General features: G+C 45.9%; 1 protein-coding gene across 3 annotated transcripts in view; it reads right to left on the reverse strand.

Annotated features, from left to right (window-relative positions):
• The window catches only part of CUL9 (cullin 9), a 1,917,728-nt gene that overhangs the window by 1,072,317 nt on the left and 823,216 nt on the right, over positions 1 to 22,195 (reverse strand). For all 3 annotated transcript variants that reach the window (XM_069608881.1, XM_069608880.1, XM_069608879.1), the window contains exon 20: positions 18,802 to 18,935. In XM_069608881.1, the coding sequence (XP_069464982.1) occupies positions 18,802 to 18,935 (134 nt within the window). The remainder of the gene's footprint in view (positions 1 to 18,801; positions 18,936 to 22,195) is intronic.

Below are 22,195 nucleotides of genomic sequence, written 5' to 3' on the forward strand. Positions count from 1 at the left end.
TTCGTAATCGGTTGCTTGACACTGACTGGAGACCAGACCCTCGCAAGTGACAACACCACCGATGCAGAAGTTCATGTTATCGAGAGTTGGATCTCCCAACATATCTAATGCAAATCTAATTTTCCCTTTTACAACTTCATGACAATGCACTGAAAATGAAGGAGCAAGATTCTGCATCCATTTCTTTTCCGGAGTCAACAACAACTTCGGGCTACTAGTAGGTAATTTTATTTCACTTTTCAATTACGAGAATGTATTATGCTTGGAATTTCAAATGAATAAATAATTTCAAATAATATGAAATTGTTTATGTATCCTGTCTGTTGTTTACACAATGTATTTAAGAGTTTCTCTATATATGTACCATTGTCTCTGTTCCATTTCGCTGTTTTCATCCATACTAAAACAAGCATTGTGTTACAGGGGGATGCTGGTACTTCGACTACAATTACATCATCCTTTGGAGCTGAGAATGAGGTATGCGTACTGACAGTTCCCTTGAATGAAAGAAAGTAAATCCTACATAAAATACTATTCGACAGTGACATTCTTATAAACATGCAGTGTTTCAAACTTTTATCATTTCAGTTCCAACGTTACAATTTCTCTCTAATGCAGAATACATTGCAAAATGTTTGAGGGCAACATTACAATCAGTATGTTGTGCACGCTGATCTCAGATCGAGTACACTTGCCATCAATCAGGTGTAATTTTGGACTAAATGACGTAAACAGTTTACGAAGGTATGTATGTAAGCGATTTGTGCGATGAAAGATTTTAATTTAAAAAACGTTTGCCTTTTTTTTTAATCAATATTCTATTCAAGAAATGTATACAAGGTTGGGAATTAGAAGAGGAGGCACATGGACCAGAGGTGGTGGACCAGCTTGCTGGTGCGGTCGTTACAGAGAAGACCACGGTTTCACAGAATATCAAGAAAACAAGGGGGCTGGTGTTTTCTTCATAACATGTTTCTTTATTTAAAGTGCTATCTACTGTATTGTACTGATTTACATTGAACATGTTTTTACAACCCATCTCCTAGAGGAAAAGAAGTATAAAGACACAGATAACAATTGAAACCAAAGATGCTGCTTGCCAAACAGATTTCACCATGGAGCAACTACTATTTGAGGCGCAGCATGGTCCAGTCAATAAGCAGACTCGAGATGCTTATGTCATGGCATAGACGGTATACAATATCTAACATTACTAGCCGTATTAGCGCAAAACGAGAATCTAGGCAGATAACAATCAAGAACTGCAGGAAACTTTGGAATGCTTCGTTACACAATGGCCTTTGGGTTGCCAAGCCGATATAGCAGGAAATGGAATTCAATTTTGTGAAAGATCTCATTCCGACTGTGTTGGCCATGCATACTCATGCAATTAATCCTGATTTTGTTCCGAGGACACACACATTGCCATCAGACATTGCAAACGAGCCATGTCCACCAAAAGAGAACCTTGTTGAACAGTTGACTTCCCGGTATAAATAATTAGCAGTGGTATGTATGTTCCACAATGTTTGTATATGACCAATGGAAATCTATTTAACTTGAATTTCAAACCTATTAAAAGTATTAAGAAGTATTAAGGGTCCAAATTCTCTTTGTCCATTTTTTTTGCAAGATATGCCTGCTGGAGAATGCCATACAGTGTAACTCTGTTTTCCCCCTTCCTGCTTTTGGCCAGCTCTTGTGGGTCCTTCACTGATCGGGGCACAGGAGGGTCAGATGGATATCAGCATGAAAGCAACTGCGGGGTCTGCAGTTGCCTTAGCATGCACGTGTACAAATAGACAGAATAAATATGCGTCCCACTAAGGAATGAGACCTAGCTAAATAAACATGGCATGCAAGAACTAATGACTTTAAGCAAAACACTGCATGAAAGGGGGCTGTTGGTGTGAAATAGGTGCATTCTGACCTATATTTTTATGGGGGCATGTGTTAGGGGTCGTTGCTTTTGGATGCCTTATCAGAAAGGCTGATTTCTGATTTGCGACCTTTGGAGTCTTACGATTTTAAACACAATGAGGATAGGTGTTAGTGTTACCAAAATATACGACCACTCTAGATTAGGTATATGGTATGTGAATTGGAGGTGGTGTGGGGATAGGATCTGGTGACCAGATGCCTTCAAAGGGAATAGGGGTCATGGGTTCAGGGGACGGTGGCCTGGCAGAGAGGGGTTGGAGATGGCATGAGTCAGAAGAGATGGATGGGGCACTAAGGTTGGAGCAGGCCTTGGTCTTCCATTCTTGTATGAGCACATTTTGTCAGGGCACAATACTCGCTACTTGCAACAATGAATAGCTGCATTTTCCTGAGAACAGGAGATGCGCTGAGCTGACAGAGGACAGAGGTGGTGGGGGCTGGATGTGTGTGGCGCTGGGTGAGTGAACATTTCGCCAGAGGGGCAGAGGGCCTCAAAAAAGATGGCGTTTGGAGGGACGAAAAATGGAGTTCAAGGTATACACATTAGCACAGCGTTAATACACTTATATGAAACATGGGTGATGCAAATAGGTACAGGAGGGGTGGACATGTCTCCCACCTTACCTTATACGTAATTGGCCCGGTACGAGAATGGTGCAGGGGGCGGAATATACTGCCTCTCTATCATTTGTTAGTGCACGGGAAGTTCAGTGGAGATGGAAGGGCACTTAGATTTATGACTTGTCAGTGTTTCACGTTCTCCGCAGAGCACATTCCTCTGCGAAAACAGGGCGCACGCAGATGTGACAATGGGGAGGACACTAACTGGAACTGTTGTCATAAAATAACGAAATCACTATCAATATAGAAGAGTAAAAAAGCATTGAAGATAGCGCGGCATTGGTGGATGCCAGCAAACAGTTTGTTTTTCGAACATGGCACGTTGGTCGGCCGGGCTAATCACTCCCATGGAGTGAAGTTTACTGCGTTTGATGTTGCTTGTGGGCTGTTCACACTGACGCATCCTGTACAGTATGTTTTTGATTTGTGGCTTTCCTTCACCAAAAGGAAACTTATCGTACGTGCTCCTAAGAGAATACAATTGTTGTTCGTCCTTGCAAGAAAGGGAGGATCTGCTATGGATTGAATGACGGGAGGTGTGTAATTACCCGTAAAAATGATAAGGTTCACCATTTCAAAACTGGACAAAGGAACATGTAATTTCATTTCATGAAAACCGTTGATCTGAGCGGACACTCTGCGTTACGCCAAGAGAATGGAAATACCAAATATAATGTAAGTTTTAATGTAGACGAGTTTATAGACGAACGGGTCAAGGTTTCATTTTCTGACCGGTATTGCTGGGTTACATTGTAATGGGTTGTTGGTTAGGGCGTATTGTGACGACACGCAAAGACAACCTGTATGTATTTGTCCATGTCCCAGGCACATGGGCAGTCCAGCACGGAAATGCATCGAGTCCAAGTCTGGGTTCCCCCAGGTACCACCAACGTCAAGTTTGTTGCTAATATTCCTTCATAATGCTCTCTATGTGTTGTTCGAATTCTTCTGCCGGCTTCTGCATCCGCATCGCAATGCAAGCTAAATACATACTCCACAGCACTAACCTCTCAAGCACATCTTAGACTCCAACTTTCCACTATGTTTTCTCTGCGTTTCCATTGTTTCTGGTTTTTGTTCATTATTAGGTTTAACCCAGTGCAGAACTAAAGGGTAAATGCATCAATTAGAATAAAGAACGGCTACTGAGATATATTTCTGTTATGTTTTCTACACAGCTGCATCCTTCCTTTCTCCGAATGTCATCGTTTCCAGATACCCAGTAAGGGTTCTTCAGAAGGCAGTGGCAGATAAACCTAAATGGCTGGCTTACAATTACGCTGATGTGGGATGATCGCCCCGGACCGATATGCCCTTTTGCGGTACCAGCAACAAGGAGGAACCTGACATTGTTTACGGTGGTCTAGCAAGAAGCTGATGCCGAAGCCTTGCAATTCAAGATGTGTCCAATGCGCTTCTTCTACCGAAAGGAACACTGTGCTTCATGGTGAAGATTAAATGTTCGAAAAGAACGAAATTAAATATTTGGTTGAATATGGAAACTGGCGGATGTTCTCGGAGCATTTATTGTGGAATAAAAGCACATTTTAAATAGCAGAGTATTGGTGTTTCCTTTGAAAATAGTGGTTTCTATTCCGATTTGGGATGAGCTGTGCTGTGAGAGGATGTGTGTGTTGATATTCCGGGTTCTGCGTCAACCAACGTTCGTTAAGACGTAGGTGATGACTGGGCGCGTTTGGCTACCCTGCACACCAACATCATGAAATTAGGTGGAGAATATCGCTATCTATAGTGATGTCAGCTTCAGGGGCGGGGGGATAGGATTTAGTGCCGCGAGGGCAGTTCAACTTAGGGCGATGCAGCAACGGATAAAGTTAGCACAAGATTGCTGCGCTCCGCTGCCTGATTTCGCAAGTGTAAACGTGAGGAAAACTAAGGTACGGTGCATAGGAAATGTTTTTACGATCGATCACAGTTTGCTTAAACCCACATGCCCGAACACTCCGGACAATAATATTTTGATCGCATATTCCTTTAAACTTAATTCATACACAGATGCAGAAGAGTCAACTCAACTACCAACATCCTTTTCAATAAGGCAAACTGGGCAAGGGCTAGATTACAGCTCTAGGGTGCCATTAGGTCCTAAGTGATGCGTGCAGGCCTCCAGATAAGGTTCGTACCAGGCCTTTTTACGCATGAAAATCTTGTAAATACGAAAGCTTTTTCATCTTCCTGTGTACATTTACGCACACATTTAGAACAGAGGGCAGTGCAAAGGTCAGGTTACCTGACAGAAACCAAAACACTCTTTATCTACATGGATGTAATTGCAAACCATGGAGAAAAGCCTCTGAAAATGAATGTATTTCTCTGAAGCCTTTAAAAAAAAAAAAAAAAAAGAAACTGCATACAGTGATAAAAGGGATGGTTTTCATTCCATTCAGCTTTTGCTGTATTTGTAGCTGCTCATGGGGCAAACAGAAGCAGTGCACATATGTATTTTCCAAGCAATTTAGGATTGTATAATTAATAAGATGGAAAACTAAGTTGCAAAGGAGAATTAATCTTTTGTAACAAATTATGCTTTTTTTCTAGTGAAAGCAAACCAGTATTGCACAATTGTATTTTTCAGAGTTCCTGTGCTGTGTGCATAATCATGCGGCGGCAGATCATTTTTACACTTACAATTTAATGTACACTCCAATTATAAAAACCTTATGTAAAATGATGAGTATGCACAGTCTAGTGTACATCCATTCGACCTTGCAGTCAATGGGGTACATTACTATAAATGGTCAGTGGCAGCAGAGTCTTCGCTAAAGTCTGAGTGATTGACATTGCACCAATCACAGGTGTTATAGCCTCTCAAATCTTCACGACTACAATTAAAACATGCAAAACTTGCTTCTCCAGGAAGTGTAAGTGCTGTTCAAAAGCAAACAAATGAAAGTTACATTTGTAATTGAAATAGAAACTCAGCAAAACCTGTCCGTGTGATAATCCAGGTGGGTATTTAACTTCAGTAGTGCTTCATACATGGTTCGTCCAACATCTGGGCACTTTGATTATTATACCCAAGTCAATACTTAGTTTACCAACCTCTGAATGATGTTAGGCAATAAGATAGCTCAGCCGGGTTGAGTGCTTGTTGCTGTAATCTGTGCGTGATCTGTAGGTTGGAGGTTTGAATCCTAGCAAGGCCAACATAGCCTTTCATCCATTCGAGGTCGATGAAGGAGTACCAACTTCAGTTTGGTGATAATTGTGATAAATATATGTTTTATGTACAGTGGTTAGCCAAAAGTGCAATATAAATAACCATTTGACCATGAGATCAGGTATAGAATTTAGCATGGAGTTCTTGCTTCTCTGCACTGTTGTATCATAACATTGGCATACCATTAGGTAGTATTCGCTCTAGAAAACAGGGACTTTCATTAAATATCAAAATTCATTTCTGCTATTGAACCTCAAAACACACAATACAATTCATGTTTGCTTTACTATGTAATTGGCTTATTTTTTTTAATTTTCAACATTTAAATACACACCGCATGGTAATGATTTCCACACAGACTTTGCATATGTCGGCTCAATGCCACATACGTTTAACGCTCTTGCAAAGGAGAAAAGTAATTTTTCACTCTTTTTATCACATTTAAAGTTTAAAAATAGGGAGTAAAATCCTCTCACCTCAAAATCTTATCTGGAGCACTAATAATTGTAACATCAACTTCAGATCACTAAACTAGCCTATCAGGGTGGTCCATGGGGGCTTCACGCTTGCCTACCACACAAAACACACTACGTAGTGAGTATTCTTGGAGAAGGACCACTATCACATCACAAAAATACAAACACCTTTTATAAAGATGGCTAAAACAAATTATTTTCTTCGTCCCTGTTGGGGAGAATTCTCAGAAATGTGCCAATTCCACTCTACCTTAGAGACCCCGAGCTCTTTTTGCTGGACTTTAGGACTTTTTATCCCTCATGTAGTTTTTGTGATTCATATTCGGTGTTTCTTTTGACTTTGGAGTCTGACAAACTCCATAGGCATCATCTTTGCATTGTGACACAGCGCCTTCAGTGCAGTGGCACAGGGAAGTCTCTTAGATTTCCCAAAGGTTTAAATACCTTCTCTCTCTTGGTGAAACTACTGTTTCCGAGAGCAGTGAAGTGAAAATGACTTACATTTTTTAACTTTCTAGACCCAGCACACACTATCTTACAATAGGGTGATGGAGGGGTTACTTAGGGCCTCATCACGAGTTTGGCGGTAACCCTTAAATGTGACGGTAACGTTATTACCGCCGCATTTAAGGGTCCGCCAAATCACGGGCTTGACGAATTTACCCCCAGCTCTGAGCTGGGGGCAAATCTGCCGCGATTTTGCCGATTTTCAGCACTATTACCGCCGGCAATAATAGCGCCTGTTAGGCAGAATCCTGTGTAGTTCCCTTGGAGAACACTGCAACAAGATTAAGACTACAGGAGTAAGCAGTAAACCCAATTGGTAGAAGTCTGCACCACCCAGATTTACCTGGTAGCTGTGGCTGAGCAGTCAGACTTCTCTCAAGAAGAGTAGGGCAGTATATAGAGTATACACAATAGGGCTAAAAACACAGTAGAGCAAACAAACACTGACCAGAGGTTTGTATAAAAAGTATATCATTATTTATTTAAAACACACTTTAGGCAATATACTAGCACTCTAAATCAAAAGCAAATTAAAACATAGTCAAGTAAAGTATACACACCTCCCTTGATAACTATCAGACAAGTCAGAGTTAAAACACCACGATTTGTTAAACAGAGGTGAGCGCATAACCTGATGGCACACCAATAGTTCAGTTAAAAGGGAGAGAAAAAGGCAGAGCATAGAAATAAAACGGGTCCCAACACTTTTAGGAGTTCTCAGCAAGGGACTAAAGGCAGTAAATACTGTAGAGCCAAAGTTCATAGACCAGGCCCAGTTTAAATGGAGCAAAGCGAAATGTGCCCAGGATCACACTGTTTAAAATGCATTTAAAGTCTATGCAGAATGTTCAAAAAGAGGTTGGGGTGATTCAAGAAGGTAAGGTTAGAAGGTCTGGGGACAACCCAGTTGGCAAGCCAAGGATTTAAGGGTCACCTTGGGCAAACCGAAGAAAGGGAGGCCAGGCAGGACACAGTACCTTAGAGAGGAGGCTCCTGCGGTGGCAGTTGTTCCTGGCACTGGTTGCAGTTTGTTGTTTCGACCAGGGGAAGAGAGGATCTCGTCGAGGAGGAAATGTGGAGTCGTTGCACTGCACAGGGATAAAACCAGCCGCGGAGTTCGTCAATAAAAGGTGTGTTCCTTTTATTCACAGTCAAAGTGGTGAAGCTTGGCTATCCGGCCGCCGGGGTGCTTGGCACGGGCGATTCGACCAAGAGACGTTTTTGGAAGGCGAAAAGGGCGAACTGGTTGGTCCCACCAGCTCAGAGGAAGAAGACTCGTCCAGCAGAAGATCTTCTCTTGTCGCCAGGAAAGTGGTGAGGTAGTTGCAGCAGGGCTTCACCAGTGGCGTCATCGTTGCAGATGGCTCAGCTTCTTCCCTCTTCGGATTCTTAGGTCCTGTGGTGACTTCTGAAGTTCCAGTCCCAAAGGCCCTGCTTTTATGCAGAAAAACCCTCATTCATCAGCCTAGCAGTCAATCACACATGCTAAGTGGTGAGCCGGGCGGCTCACCACTGGGCCAATCAGAGTAGAGTGCGACTTGCAGAGGCAACGCAGTGCACGGTGCCAATTCCCCCGTCCGCCCCTCCTGTGGAACCCAGACAGAGTGGCACCATTTGGAGGGCTTCTGTGGAGAAGCCCGCCAAGATAGTGGAACAAAGGGCTCGACCTTGGTCAGAGTTACAGAGACGGACACAAACGCCATTTTAGAAAAGAGTTCTGGCAAAAAGACCCAACCGGGGATTTAATATTAAATAAGTAAACCAGCGGTATCTTTAACATTGCACCAAAAAGTGGTGCGCTTTAAAATCAATGGGAAAATGCCATAGAGAATATTTTGGTGGAATATTTTGCGTGGTAACCACTGCCACCAGCCAGAAACTCGGCAAGGGGGGACTGGACAGTGCCCCCTTGAAAACAGACCCAGGGGCAATATAATTAACCCCTTCCAGTTCTTCAACAATATGATGGTTTGTACTGGTTCTGTTCACAATTTAGGACCAGTAAAGTCAATGGTGACTTTACATGCCCTGGGAGACAGTAGTCAGTCCCAGGGTATGGAGTGTCTGTTTGGGGGTCACTACGACACCTCTGTGTTACTGCACTGAGGGTGCTGTGTAACACACACACAAAAAATAGATGATACCCTATGGAGTAGAAAGAAAACCCCATAGCCCATAAGCACACACAGAGTCAAAGACACTCAAATCATGCCTAAGAGTGGGAGGAAAAGATTCTCACTCTTAGCAGGAGAAAAAAAAAACAAACCCCAAAAATCCAGCAAAGCTGCTGGGGGACTCACTATGTTTGGGAAATTAGCCTTATAAGAGAATTCTCCCTAACAGTGCCGCACATTCCCCATTGTGCTCAATGGGGAATGGGAAATTCCAGAATGGGCCCAATGGGGAATGGGGACTTACCGTTCCGCCAAATCCGTGATCCGGCGCTAATAGCACCAGGGTGGTTTGGTGGTAGGGCTTATAGCGCCAGCGGTATTACAGCCGGGGTTAGCGCCCAACTCGTGATAAGGCCCTTAGTATCCCCTTTGTCTAGTTTCTCATTTACCATTTTTATGTTACCCTTTCTACAATTAATGGCTGGTGGCAGTGGTTTACTTTTTACTACCATTGTGCATTTTTACCGCAGACTGCGTTCGCAGCGGCAGTAAGGCACGCATGGGTGCCTGTTTTGTCAAAATGGCCCGGTCTTTTTTCACCATGCTTGCTGGAAAGGTCCTTCTTGAGATTTACTCTGCGCGCCAAACCAGTTTTAGTCCCTTTGTTCGTTTTGACTTTGGCAGGATTCACGAGTGAAGCCCACCTCTGGCGCCAGTATGTCTGGCAGGGGCAGGAAGAGAGGGAGGTGCCCGAAACTCCCTGTGCTTAATCTCCTTTGTTACAGGAATGCACCCAAAGGTGATTGGCCGGCTGGCTGTCCGGCAATGACAGCCACCCTGCTGTATGATTGACAGCTAGACTGGAATGAATGGGAGAAACCTGCATAAAAGGCGAGGCTTTTGGCTTAGAAGGCAGAGTCGACCACTGGACGAAGGAATTCGAAGAAGAACTTGGAAGAGACGCATGCTGCAACTCCTGGATCGTTGGTTTGCCCGTTGAAGCCCTGCTGCTGTGCTGAAGCTCCGAATTCGTTTCGACTAGAGAAGCCCTGCAAGGACGACTTCTCCCCTTGAGTTGGCGGGACCAATCAACTCCAAATTGAACTTGTTTGGACATTCTCTTGAAGCTGTAATTCCACTGCTGCTGGAACTTAAGTGCCAGGGAGAGAAACACCAAACCGCGTGGATCAGGTAAGTTGGACCCGAGCACCAGGAAGATCCTCTGGACTTCCCTGAAGTAGGACTGACCAAGCCTGAGCCACCTCAACAGAGTGCTGGACTCCAGAGGCAAAGAAAGTCTGAAGTGGTATCCGAGAACTGCAGACGCGAGGAGCTGAAACACTGAAGTGCCACTGAATTAAAGGTTGCCCATCGCTGCCGCTGACCTTCCCATTCCAGTGCAGGAGTCCCCAGACGTCCTCCCTCTTGTCCCCAAGACTGAGGCCCAGGAACACCAGGATCTGCCGAGCTGTACAGGAACAGAAGCCAGCTGGAACCATTTCTTCTAACCAAAGGTAGTGTAAAATCTAACAGAACTTACCTCTTGTGCTATAGCCTTACTTGCTCTCAGTTGAGACCCGTCTTGGTTGCCCTTGCAGAGTTGCTTACAGCTTTGCTCCTCAAAAGCCTCCCAAGCTTGTGGCCCTGTAAAGCAACCGGAAGGAGGCGTCTGTACTCCTGCTCTCTATATGGCAGACGAGAGGCATAGAGGACCCCAGCCAAGATTCTCTATAGGGTAGCTATGGTCGAGCAATCAAGGCCTAGCTTCTCAGGAGGTGATGCAGGCTGTTTCTTAAGTACAGTGCAGTCCCCAAGCACCCACAAAGGAATGTCCACACTCTATGTTATTTAAAACACAGCCCTTTATATAAATAAGGTTCAAGGTTATGTACACAATCACGATAATACACTTTGTGCTCTTACAATTCTAAAATGGTAAATATATACAGTTCTAGGTAGTACCACAATTACTGTGATTCCATTAAAATGCATCAACTATACACCGTTCAAATAGCATACAAATCAACACAGCAAAACGATATCAACCATAGACTTAGGAGGAAGATAAGTTGGACAGACAATTGGCAAAATACTGGCCCGTTACCTGGACAGAGTTCAGTGTGAGGATCCCCCCAACTGGGCAACCTGTAAATGAAGATGCACAACAAGCCCAGTCCATATACTGTCTATTAGAGTCTTATCTTCTTCTAGAGTTCTGCAACCCAACGTACCTTGTGTTGTAGAGATCTTCGTGGGGGAATCGACAGGCCCTTCTTGAGTGCGCTCCCTTTCAGGCAGGAGCCATGGGTCGGCGAACTTCCGAGATGAAGGAAGGGTGAACTTTATTGTTGAGGCAGCAGCTTCGGTCCTTGCAGTGCTCGTAGATGAGTGATTGGAAACGTCCTGCAACAGGGGAGGCGTGCGGTGCACCTCGACGACGATGGTTCGTTGCTGCAAAGAGTCAGTGAAGAACTTTGGCCGAGCAAGGGCCTCAGCGAACGGGACGCGACCACGGCTGGCGTCAGTAGCTTTGTTTGCGTCTCCGAGGTCTTTGGCTGGTGGGAGACACACCGGCGATTCTCCTCGGCAGTCGACGACCTTGACTTTCTCTGGCAGGACGAAATCGGTCGACGAGGATGACCAAGGTAGTCCTTGGATCAAATGTTTTTAGGCAAAGGGAGCACAGCGGCTCCGTTCGGCGACAGCGGTCGTCGACTGGACGGCTGTCTGGTGCTTCCCTTCGTTCTCCTCGGCAGCCCCCTTCTCCGGTCAGCAGACTTTAGTAGGTCTGTCTACCAGGGAGCTTTGGCAAAGATCAGCTGGTGCATGATGGTCCTTCGTAGCTCAGGGAGGGGGAGAGGTCTCCTTACCAGGTCCTCTCTTGGATCAGTTCTTGAAGGCACAGCAGCTTTTAGATTACACGGAAGGGAACAGCTATTCACCTTCTTCTTCTGGCTCGGCTTTGAGAGTAAGCATCAAGTATCAACTTCAGCTTCAGCTTCTAAACTTCAGCTTCTAGCAGTGAGGCCCCCAGATATACTGTTGACCTCCCATTCATTCTGCTGGGTCACACTCAGGCAACTAATCACTCATAAGGGCATTCAGGCAGTCAGGCAGCCAATCAGGCTCACAGTGGATTCAGGCCATTCTTCTCCATCCAGACACTCGCAACACAGAATGTGGATTCAGAAAACAACTCTGCCATTCAGCACTACACACTGTATTCATACCAGTTTCAGGCAGGGCTGTCTCAGTCGATGTGTCATTCACCAGATACTAGACACCCATAACACAGAATACGTATTCGTCACACACTACATTCACCCAGGACCCACCCCATGGGTGTACCCACAATATACGGTCGTTTGGAAGGGTCCAGCCAGTCTGGTCGGTACTTCCCCACACTACCATATATGGAACTTCCACCCAACAGCCAGCCAGGGGGAAGGGACAGAGTCAGGGCTTCCCAGGACTTTGGGAAAACCAAGGTAACAGGCGATGGAAGGCAAGAGGCCACGATGGGGGCCATCGTGTCTCCATCAGGAATCTACTGATTCCAATGACAGGGCCTGGGCATCCCAAAATGGAGGATGCGCAGGGCACCTGTAAATTCAGCACGGAGCTGCCACCAGCCTGTACCCTGCTCTGTGGGCCACACACAGGTGCCCAAAAACATAAGCTAGGAGTACAGGGTCATACTCCCACCCATGGGTGCCATAAGGGTATCCGAAGGGTCTGTTCACCATATCAAATACAGGACGAGCTGCACTGCCAAGAGTCCCACGTGAACCCCTGCGCCCAAAACAAGACAGAACATACATGCTAAAGCAATAAAGGACAAGGATTCAGAGGCCCTGTCCCTCTGATGCATTTCCAGCATCAAAGGCCCTTCAAGTGAATCTTATTTCTACCAATATTTCTTAAAACATTGTGCAAGACTTTTACTTACCTGCAAAGAGGATCTTCAGCTCCCCTAGACATTGTTCAACTAACATTGGCTGTCCTGGCTCCCTGAGAGACTCTTTACCTTTGACTCTGTGCCTTTACCTTTCCCCCAGGAAAGGGTTGAATTTACTTGACATTGGAAGGTTCAAAAAGTACTTACTGGTTTATGAATTATTCGTTAACCTTTGTTTTATTCCCATATCTAACCTTTACACCAAACTCAGTATTGCTCTAAATGTACCAGTGATAAATCATTGTTCACAGTGTCCTAGCTATTTAAGTCACCTGAGGGTGTAGAAGGGTCTGTGTGCCATCCCCAAGGGGTATCATCTGATTTAGAGAAACTAAGAGTTTGTTCTGAAGTGTATTATAATTGTTACATGTTTTGCTTCCTTCTAAAGAAGGCTTATATTACTGACTGTTAAATAAATTAATAATTGTTTAATCAAGAAACCTTGAGTGTAAGTGTTTATTTGAATAACTGTCACTGTGAAACTCTGTCTCACAACACTACACCTCACACTGACCCCTCTTGAGATAAGCCTGGCTGCTCGTCCACACTACCAACCTGTGTAGTACAGACTTATACCAAAGGTTGGGTTCCTATTGCCAGGAGGACAAGGTTGCTGTAGTGCACCCAAAGGGTACTGCACACAATCTTGCCTAACAGTCCCGCTCTCCTCCACTAAGGGAATAATAGTGAAGTGGGGTGGCAATTACTGTACTTTAGAGCAACATTTGTACAGCACGTCTTATGTTCATCATCAAATTCTCACCAATACATCTCTGCAATATTATGGCCCAAACATATTGCTAATACATGCCAGATACAGCAGTTTATTATTTCACCACTAGGTGTCAATCAGCAGGGCAGAGCCGAGGCACCTGCACATGCATCTCCTGGCCACAAAAAGCAGTGGCAAGGTCAGTAATCTAACCCTGTCAAGAGGAGACAGACATCACTCTCGGCCTGCGATGGGAGGCCTACATGTGTGGAAGCCAGAGCCATTCCTACCTAAGAGCGAGAAGGTAGTGATGGGGAGGCCCCAGTTACTGTCCTGCATGTTTAGATCACCACATACCTCTTAACCATGCAGGCCAGCTTCTCGTCCTTTTCCATATCTATGTTTTTTACCATATTGGCACTGAACCCAGTCTCCTTTGTGCTGTGCATCCATCGCCTTGCTGGTGGAAGCCCATTCAGGGATCTTCTGTCCAGCTTGCCATCCTCCTAACTGGACTCTTCCTCTCCCTGTGTGCTTCCGGTTAACATACTTCTGGATCAGGTTCCTAAGGTAGGGAATCTTTCATTGCTGGGAAACCAGAGACGCGTGTAGCTACTGCAAAATAGCTCCATTGTGGATTCTGGTTCACTTTCAGCCATTGACTCCATTGTGTGCCTGTTTCCTTGTTAGTTGGCAGTGCCCTCCAGTCCGCAGGGCTAACCTGTGACCCTTGGCTGGGTTCTTCTGTGATCTTAGTCACAGTCTTTGGTTGTATTGCGTAATCTGCCTCGTGAGTCATCTCTCCAAATGTCTTCCTTGTTGGGCCGCCTTCTTCTGTATCCTTGATGGTTCGTAGTCTCAAGTCAATCCACTTGGAAACCCCAACTGTTGCTAGACATACCAAACTTAATACCTGAACTCATCTGTGCACCTGTCATTACAGGGAGACATTCTGAGCAATGAGTACCACTTCCTGGGTCATGAGATCCAGACCTTGTAGTTTGTTCCATTTGCAGCAGTCAACTGGGCCTACGAGTAGTGGTGTTTTGAATACCCCCCCACCCCACCCCCACTCTTTTCATATTCAATTTATGGAGTGGGCCTTGGGCTCCACTCTGAAACCAGCTATTACAGGCCTTCAGGTTCCCAAGCCCTAGGCTTCACTTTTCTTTGGAGGGAGGTGGACAGAGGGGTGGATGACATTGAGCCCCTCCACTCCCTTCCACTTTTTACCCATAAACGGAGCAGACCTATGTGATGTGTCATATTAATTCCTGTGAGAGCACATTTGCACATTTCTTAAACTCCTGTAGAGTGACTTAGAAATGGGATTTACCAGGACTAAGGCATTTTTCTCTGGTCCCACATGGGGCCGTGGATGTTCTAGGACAACATTTCATTTAAGAAGGTGGCAGTTATGTATTATAGTTTACCAATAAATCACTGCAGTCCACTATGCCACAGGCAGTAACCGTGTTTTACTGAAAGTATGTATGGTTAAATTTTTCTCCCCCCCCATCTGTTTCTAGCGAAGAACAGGGACCTACTGAGAAAGTACTAGATTTCTAATTCCACTGTCCGCTAACCCTTTGGGCCTCTTGCAGACCTTGATGTTACCCCTTTCCTCCCTCGATAGTCCACTATATTGTGTTTCTTGCAGTGAGGTGAAATCAATGTCATCAATTTAACTGTTTTGCTACATACTGGTTCTTACATTTTAAATTACTTATTTAACAGTGTTTTTATACTAATACACTAGTACATACATGTATATATATTTGTACAGTACACGACGTGTGCCATTTTCTTGTATTATGTTTGGCACTTTCTGTTCTTTGGTACTAGCCTAATCCGTCCTAAGAGCAAAGCCAGCCTGCTCTGCTACACTTCCCATTAAGAGGGTTGTTCCCTAATTTGGGGGCACCCTGACCTTCCATTAAAGATAAGTATCTTCACACCTCTCACCAGACTACTGCGCAGAAACTTGCCCAGCACTGACCCTGTTCCTACTTGATCTTTTTGTGCATCACTACTGGTTTTATAGCCAGTAGTGCAGGGGTATTCTGTCTATTTCTACCCTGGGAAGATTTTCCACTGAAGTAGTGCGTGTGACAGGTCCGAGTTCTGGGAGCAACATGCAACACATGCCACCCAAAAAAGATTGCCAGAAAGGAATGACACTGCACATGTAGGGCAGGAAAGAAGTGGAAGTACACCACAGGTCATTGTTCCAAGGAAAGAGTGCAAACAGGGATCGAGGGCATGATGGTATAGGCTGCAGATGGAGTGTAGAGGGAAAATTCCAGAGTGTTCTGGGGTGGGTACGCCCAAAAAAAGAGACCCCGAGGGAAGGGTGCAGTACAGACTGTGCTGGGGTGCAGCGATACCCACAGTAGTGCTGTTCAGAAAAACGAACACACGCATCTGCAGCAATTCCCCTCAGGCCTCTGGTCATCAAACCTGAGCCACAATCTCCTATGATGGGCTTTTATTTCTCTCCAGTTGGACTGTTGCCATATTAAATAGCTCCTAGAACCCATTCATAGAACTTGCCTATAGAGGCTGACAAAGTCTTTGGTGCAGTGAGTTAACTTTATACCAAGCAGGGACAAACTAACCACCAAACAAGCACAATACAATCCTTTGGCAGCCAGCCAATCTAACTGGCCAACACATACTAACTTTCACATGCCTATTCCAGAGCAAGGTCAGGGGATAGGGAGGATGAGTGCACTCTCAGACATATAAACCCTTAAATCACTCCTAGGTAACCTCAGACATTCCACTGTGAGCTCCTGGATGGACTGAAGATCAGAAAGACGGCCCTTCATAATCCTGCCATCCACCCAAAAACAACAAAGTACTTTTGCCTTAATATTTGACTTCACAAAACTTGAGACTGTTTTTGGAGGCTCCCTGAAGAAAAGGCTACTACTACCAATAAGTACTATGTACACTAGTCTGGCTCAAGGAGACGAAAGGGGACATTGGTAGTACCCCTAACCATTGGGGGAGACAAGGGTCTAGGTAGAACTCATGGGAGGTAAAGGGTCAGAGTATCGAAAAGAACAAACAAAAACTAGAGAGGAGGTGAACCACAAAAATTAAAAAGGGGACTAGCTTCAAGGTCAGGTGCAAGGCCAACTTTCCCAGAGAGGTTCAAGGAGTGCAAAATAACCAGCGGATGACACCATCAAGTGGTCGGATTATCCGGTCTCCGAAAATGCCCATATAAGTGATGGTTGATCTTTAGGAATGTGAATCAGATGAAGGACTCTTGGATGCCCACAAAAATGCCTGACTACTGCAAGGTGGGAAGATGAACAAGAATCAGCAATTATAGAGAAGAAAAGGTCATAAAAACATCCAACCATGAGGAGAGAAAAAAGTTCAGAATGTAGCAGGAATCAAAAGATGTTGAGTAAAGTTGAGACTTAAAAAAAGGAAAAAAATACTGCAAAAGAGGTGAGAAGTGTTCGGGTTAGTGCATGATGGGAGCTAGAACCCTCTGTGACCTTGAAGGGCCAGTGGTATTTGTTTAACTATTTTGGTAAGAGTGTCTGTCATTGGTTCTCTTTTTTCCATATAGAAAGGAGTTTAGAAATACAGGAAATCTAAAAAGGTCCTGTCAATTTACATAATTAAACATCAGGTGATAAACTGACACTGCAGCAGACTGCACATTTTGAAATAAAACTCCCATCAACCATCCACCACAGCATGTGACGGTTCTATGCGTGGTCTAGTGATGTTTGCAGAATAGGGGCATCGCAAAAAAGTCTAGCAAGAGAAGTTGTGGCAGGGTCGCTAAATAGGTTTCCGACAACTCCAATAGTCCCTCCTCAATGAGTATATGCTTGGTAAGGTTGATGGATATTGAAGTCCAAAAACATTTGGCGAGCCAACAGCCAGATATTTTGAATGAAAACTCCCATGGCCCCTTCCCCTAGGTAACAATGATGGCTCTATGCACATTTTGGGCACAGTTGCAGAATACGGGTATCAAAATTAGGGCCTATGTCTGCAGCCTGCAGCTCTTGACATTTTTTTCCCAAACTGCACTCTCATCATCCTTCCCCATTGACTATGCTAGGTAGGACTAGTGAAAGAAGTAGTCAAAATAGTTTGGCGAGTCAATGGTGCACAGTACAGATCGTTTCCAGTATGGTACAGTCAGAGCTTCCGCTTCCTCCCGCACCTTAAACGGATAAACAGTAAAGAGAAATGCAATTCTCCAGTACCGTTCGTCAAACTTGCTAAATATGGACATTACTTACCAGAATGTGTTTGGATTGTGGGCAGCCTGCGGTTTGGGCATTTAAAATCAGCATGACTAGCACATTTAACACCATGTGCTACACTCCATCAGTAGGCATTATAATATCTCAAAAGACAGAACTGCAACCCATACTGTGGTACAAAGGGCCAAAACCTGCATTAAAGCTTATGTATACGGGATGGCCAGGGGAGAAATGCTTCCAGTCTTAAAAGACTAAAAAGAACTTAGAAATAATTCCTTACTGGTGTGTGCACTAGATTAATAGGGTTGGTTTTCAATGCCACCCAAGCACTTCGGGTCTGTGGAGAGTAAACAGACAGTGGCAGACCTCTCGTCTAACAAGCCATTAGGCTAACTGCTGTCCCAGGCCTACATAAGCATCAAATCCATACTGTCAATCACTTTTTTACTATTTGTGGACAAATAAACAAAAGAAAGTAGGGCCAACTAAAAAAATGGCATTAAGGAGAAGAGATTCAAAAGCAACTCTCATGGAGTTTTGCTGTCAGTGGCGACCGTCCAAAGGTTTCACTACAAATGTGTCGATTAAAAAGCCCTTAGAAGGGAAAATCGGCTTAACAAACCCAGGCACTTAAGATGCTGGTCAAAATGTTGTACATGGGTAGTGTGGTTTGCGCCACACAGTGGGGAGGTGCCATTGTTTAAACAATAGGGAGGAAAAACATTTTCCAGAGGCCATTCGTCAAAAAAAATGGCCTTTTATTGGAGCAAAGGGTGGGTTGGCAGATATGCCAAAAATCTATAAAAAGTATAGTCCTGTGTGCACTTAGGATTTGTGTCATAGGGGAGTGATTTCAACTGTTTGGGTATAGATGTGTTTAGCATTCATGAGCAGACAATACATAACCACAGAGCTAATGAAAACATATCAGTTTGCACTAATGATAAAAGCTAAAAAATAAATGATGGCACACTAATTGATCCACACATTCAGAGATGTCACAGTGGGCACTATGAGTTGTAATTTGATGTATTATAAATTGTCAAGTACCGGAGGTAGTGATGTTCTGTACCAGTGGATTAATGAGGGCTTCCCAGCATGTTCTGCCGAGAGCTTGTGCGGCCTCATCGTCAGGGAGGAAGCGGTCTGCAAACACCTGTTCATGGCGTAGAGCACTGTTCAACCTAAACCAAGCATACAACAAAAGTTAGGTACAGGAGTGAACAACATTTACCAAGTACCTGGTTTATCATAAAAATACATGATGCAAACTCACCTACACAAACCCATCCACCAGCTTACTTTTTACACCAAATAAAATCTAACATGATGTCACCAACTAATATTTTCGGGCTACTCTCTGACAGACACACACACACGCACCAAACCTCCTGTCCATTACATCAAGAAAAGTCCAGCAAAATTATGAGAAAAAAAAAATTACTTAACAGTAAGGAACAAGTTACTTACCTGTAGCTGTTGTTCTCCAGCATGGGGTCTGGCATGGATTCACATGCTCATGAAAATTCCCCGTCGTCAGGCTGGGAATCCTCGGTAAAGAAAAAATCATTATCAGTTTCGTTTCTGATCTGTCTTTCTTAGTAGTAACCAATCACTGATCTCTGGGACATACTGCCCCCAGCCAATGACTTCCCTCTCTCTAAGCCCCGCCCCTGGCAGCCATCCTCACATTTGGTAGCACGTAAAGTGGCAGTATGACCAAGTGAAGAGCCACAGAGGGGGAGGGAGAGAGGGTTTGCATGTGAATCCATGCCAGACCCATGCTGGAGAACAAGAGTTACAGGTAAGTAACTTGTTCCTTCTCCAGCATGGGGTCTGCCATGGATTCACATGCTCATGAATATAAGAATACATAGCAGCACACACATGCACAACCACAGGAGGTGGCAAGGCTAAACATTAGGCATTACATAAAACTCAACATTAAGTATCTCCTACCTCCTCACCAGGCTCACCTTAAGCAAACAGGTTGCGCAGCACTGCCTGGCCGACTCTGGACTCCTCCCTGGAATCCCGGTCAACGCAGTAGAATCTTGTGAAGGTGTGCATCGACCTCCACGTAGCAGCCCTGCAGATGTCCAGCAGGGGCACACCAGACAAGAACGCCGTGGTAGCAGCGATCGCTCTGGTCGAATGGGCTCTAGGACGGGCAACGGTCGGTTTGCCAACCGATGACAGTGCATGATGCAGCCAGAGAGCCATCTGGAAATGGAAGCCTTCGAGAGAGCCTTCCCTTGGTTCACAGGTCCAAAGTTCACAAACAGCTGTGATGTCTTCCGAAAACTCTTTGTTCGGTTCACGTAGAACTTCAGCGCTCTAGCTACATCCAGCGAGTGCAAAGTCCTCTCGGCCGGCAACGAAGGCGACGAGAAAAAGACTGGTAACACCAAGGGCTCGTTGAGGTGGAAGTCCGACGGCACCTTGGGCATGAAGGAGGGGTGCATCCCTCAGCACCACCCGCGTCTCGTGGAAAGTCAAGTACGGAGGCTTGCAGGAAAGGGCCTGAATCTCTCCCACGCATCGTGCAGAGGTGATGACCACAAGGAACGCTGTCTTCCACGACAGGAACTTCAATGGAGCCGAATGCAAAGGCTCGAATGGCGGGCCCATGAGCCTGGTCAGCACCACGCTGAGCTCCCACGCCAGGGCTGGAGCCTTCACCGGCGGGAACGATCAGAACAGTCCTTTCATAAACTCCTTCACCAGGCGATGAGACCACAGGGACTACCGTCCTGCAGTTCTGGTGTATTGGGAAATCGCTGCCAGATGTATCTTGATGGAGGCGTGAGCTAGTCCAGCTTTGGCCAGCGACAGTAAGTACGGTAGCACTTGAGGGGCTGTAATCCGTAGAGGGTTAATCTTCTGTGCACGGTACCAGACAGATAACCTCTTCCACTTGTGTCCGTAGCACTTGAGAGTTGAGGATACCCTGGCCTTTGCAAAACCTCTCTGCAGTCAGCCGGGATATCGTACCCTCCAAACTCTAGCGCCGCAGGAGCCAGGCCTGCAAGTTCAGCGACTCCAGGTTGTGATGAAGAATGGCGTCTCCTGCTCTGGAGAGAAGATCTGCGTCCGACGACAGTTTGACTGGTGGGGACGCTGACAAGTCCAGAAGGTCCGGGAACCAGATCTGTCTCGGCCACCTCGGTGCGACGAGGATCATCCTGCACCGGGACCTCTTGAGTTGGTTGATGAGCCTGAGCAGCAACGGCGGGAACGCATACAGGAACAGGCCATGCCAGGGGAATGAGAAGCATCGCCCATGCTCCTCAGCTGGGGGAACCTGGCGAACCTCTGGCACTTGGAGTTGGTCGCCGTCGCAAACAGGTCGACTTGGGGCTTGCCCCATCGCCGGAAGAGTTGATCCACTTGATCCTGGCGTAGTTCCCACTCGTGGCACGAGCGCAGCTCCCTGCTGAGTGAGTCGGCGATGGTGTTCTTTATCCCTGCCAGATGAAAGGGTACCAGAAACATCCCCTGGGCAACGGCCCAATGTCACAGGTCCTGTGCTTCCTTGGATAGGGCTGGGGATCTGGTTCCTCCCTGCTTCCGGATGTAGACCATCGTGGTGGTGTTGTCGGTGAAGATCCTCACCACCTTGCCCTTGAGGGACGGGAGAAAAGACCTGAGGGCCCAGAAGACTGCTCGGAGCTCCAGGATGTTGATGTGGAGTGGCTTCTCCTCCGGGAGCCAAAGGCCTCTCGAGAGTAGATCTCCCGTGTGCGCTCCCCACCCCTCCAGGGAGACATCCGTGGTCACCGTGTGAGCTGGGGTCTGAAGGTCGGTGCCCGCCGCAATATGCTCGCGGGCACCCCACCACCGGATTCCCTGGCGGAATGTCTCATTGAGAGAGATCCTGTCTTCGAAACTGCCCGTCGCTTGCACCCAACGGGCGTCGAGGAACTCCTGTAGAGGACGCATCCGAAGCCTGCACAGGCGCACTAGATATATGCATGAGGACATCATCCCGAGAAGGGACTTGATGGACCTCACCCTGGCCAGGTCCGTGGCCAGCAGACGCTGCACCTTGCCCAGGATAGCCTTTGTCCTTTCCTCTGACGGCGAAGCTAGTCGCGCACTTGTATAGAGCGTCGCTCCCAGAAACAGTGCGACCTGCGACGGGACCAGGTGGGATTTGGGGGGGGCACTTGGTGAACACCCTGGGCGCCGACTTCAATCCGAATGGGAGGGCTTTGAACTGGTACTGCCGTCCTTGGACCACGAACCTGAGGAACTTGCGGTGTCCTTTTAGAATGGGGATGTGAAAGTATGCATCCTCCAAATCCAAAGACGATAGGAAGTCGCCTTCCTCCAGCTGTCCCAGCACGTGCTGGAGGGTGACCATCCGGAACTTCTATGCCTTGATGTACTTGTTTAATCGACGCAAGTCCAGGATGGGACGCCATCCGCCTGTCTTCTTTCT

This window comes from Ambystoma mexicanum, chromosome 4q (assembly GCF_040938575.1).
Source record: "Ambystoma mexicanum isolate Mex_15411 chromosome 4q, UKY_AmexF1_1, whole genome shotgun sequence".
NCBI lineage: Eukaryota > Metazoa > Chordata > Amphibia > Caudata > Ambystomatidae > Ambystoma > Ambystoma mexicanum.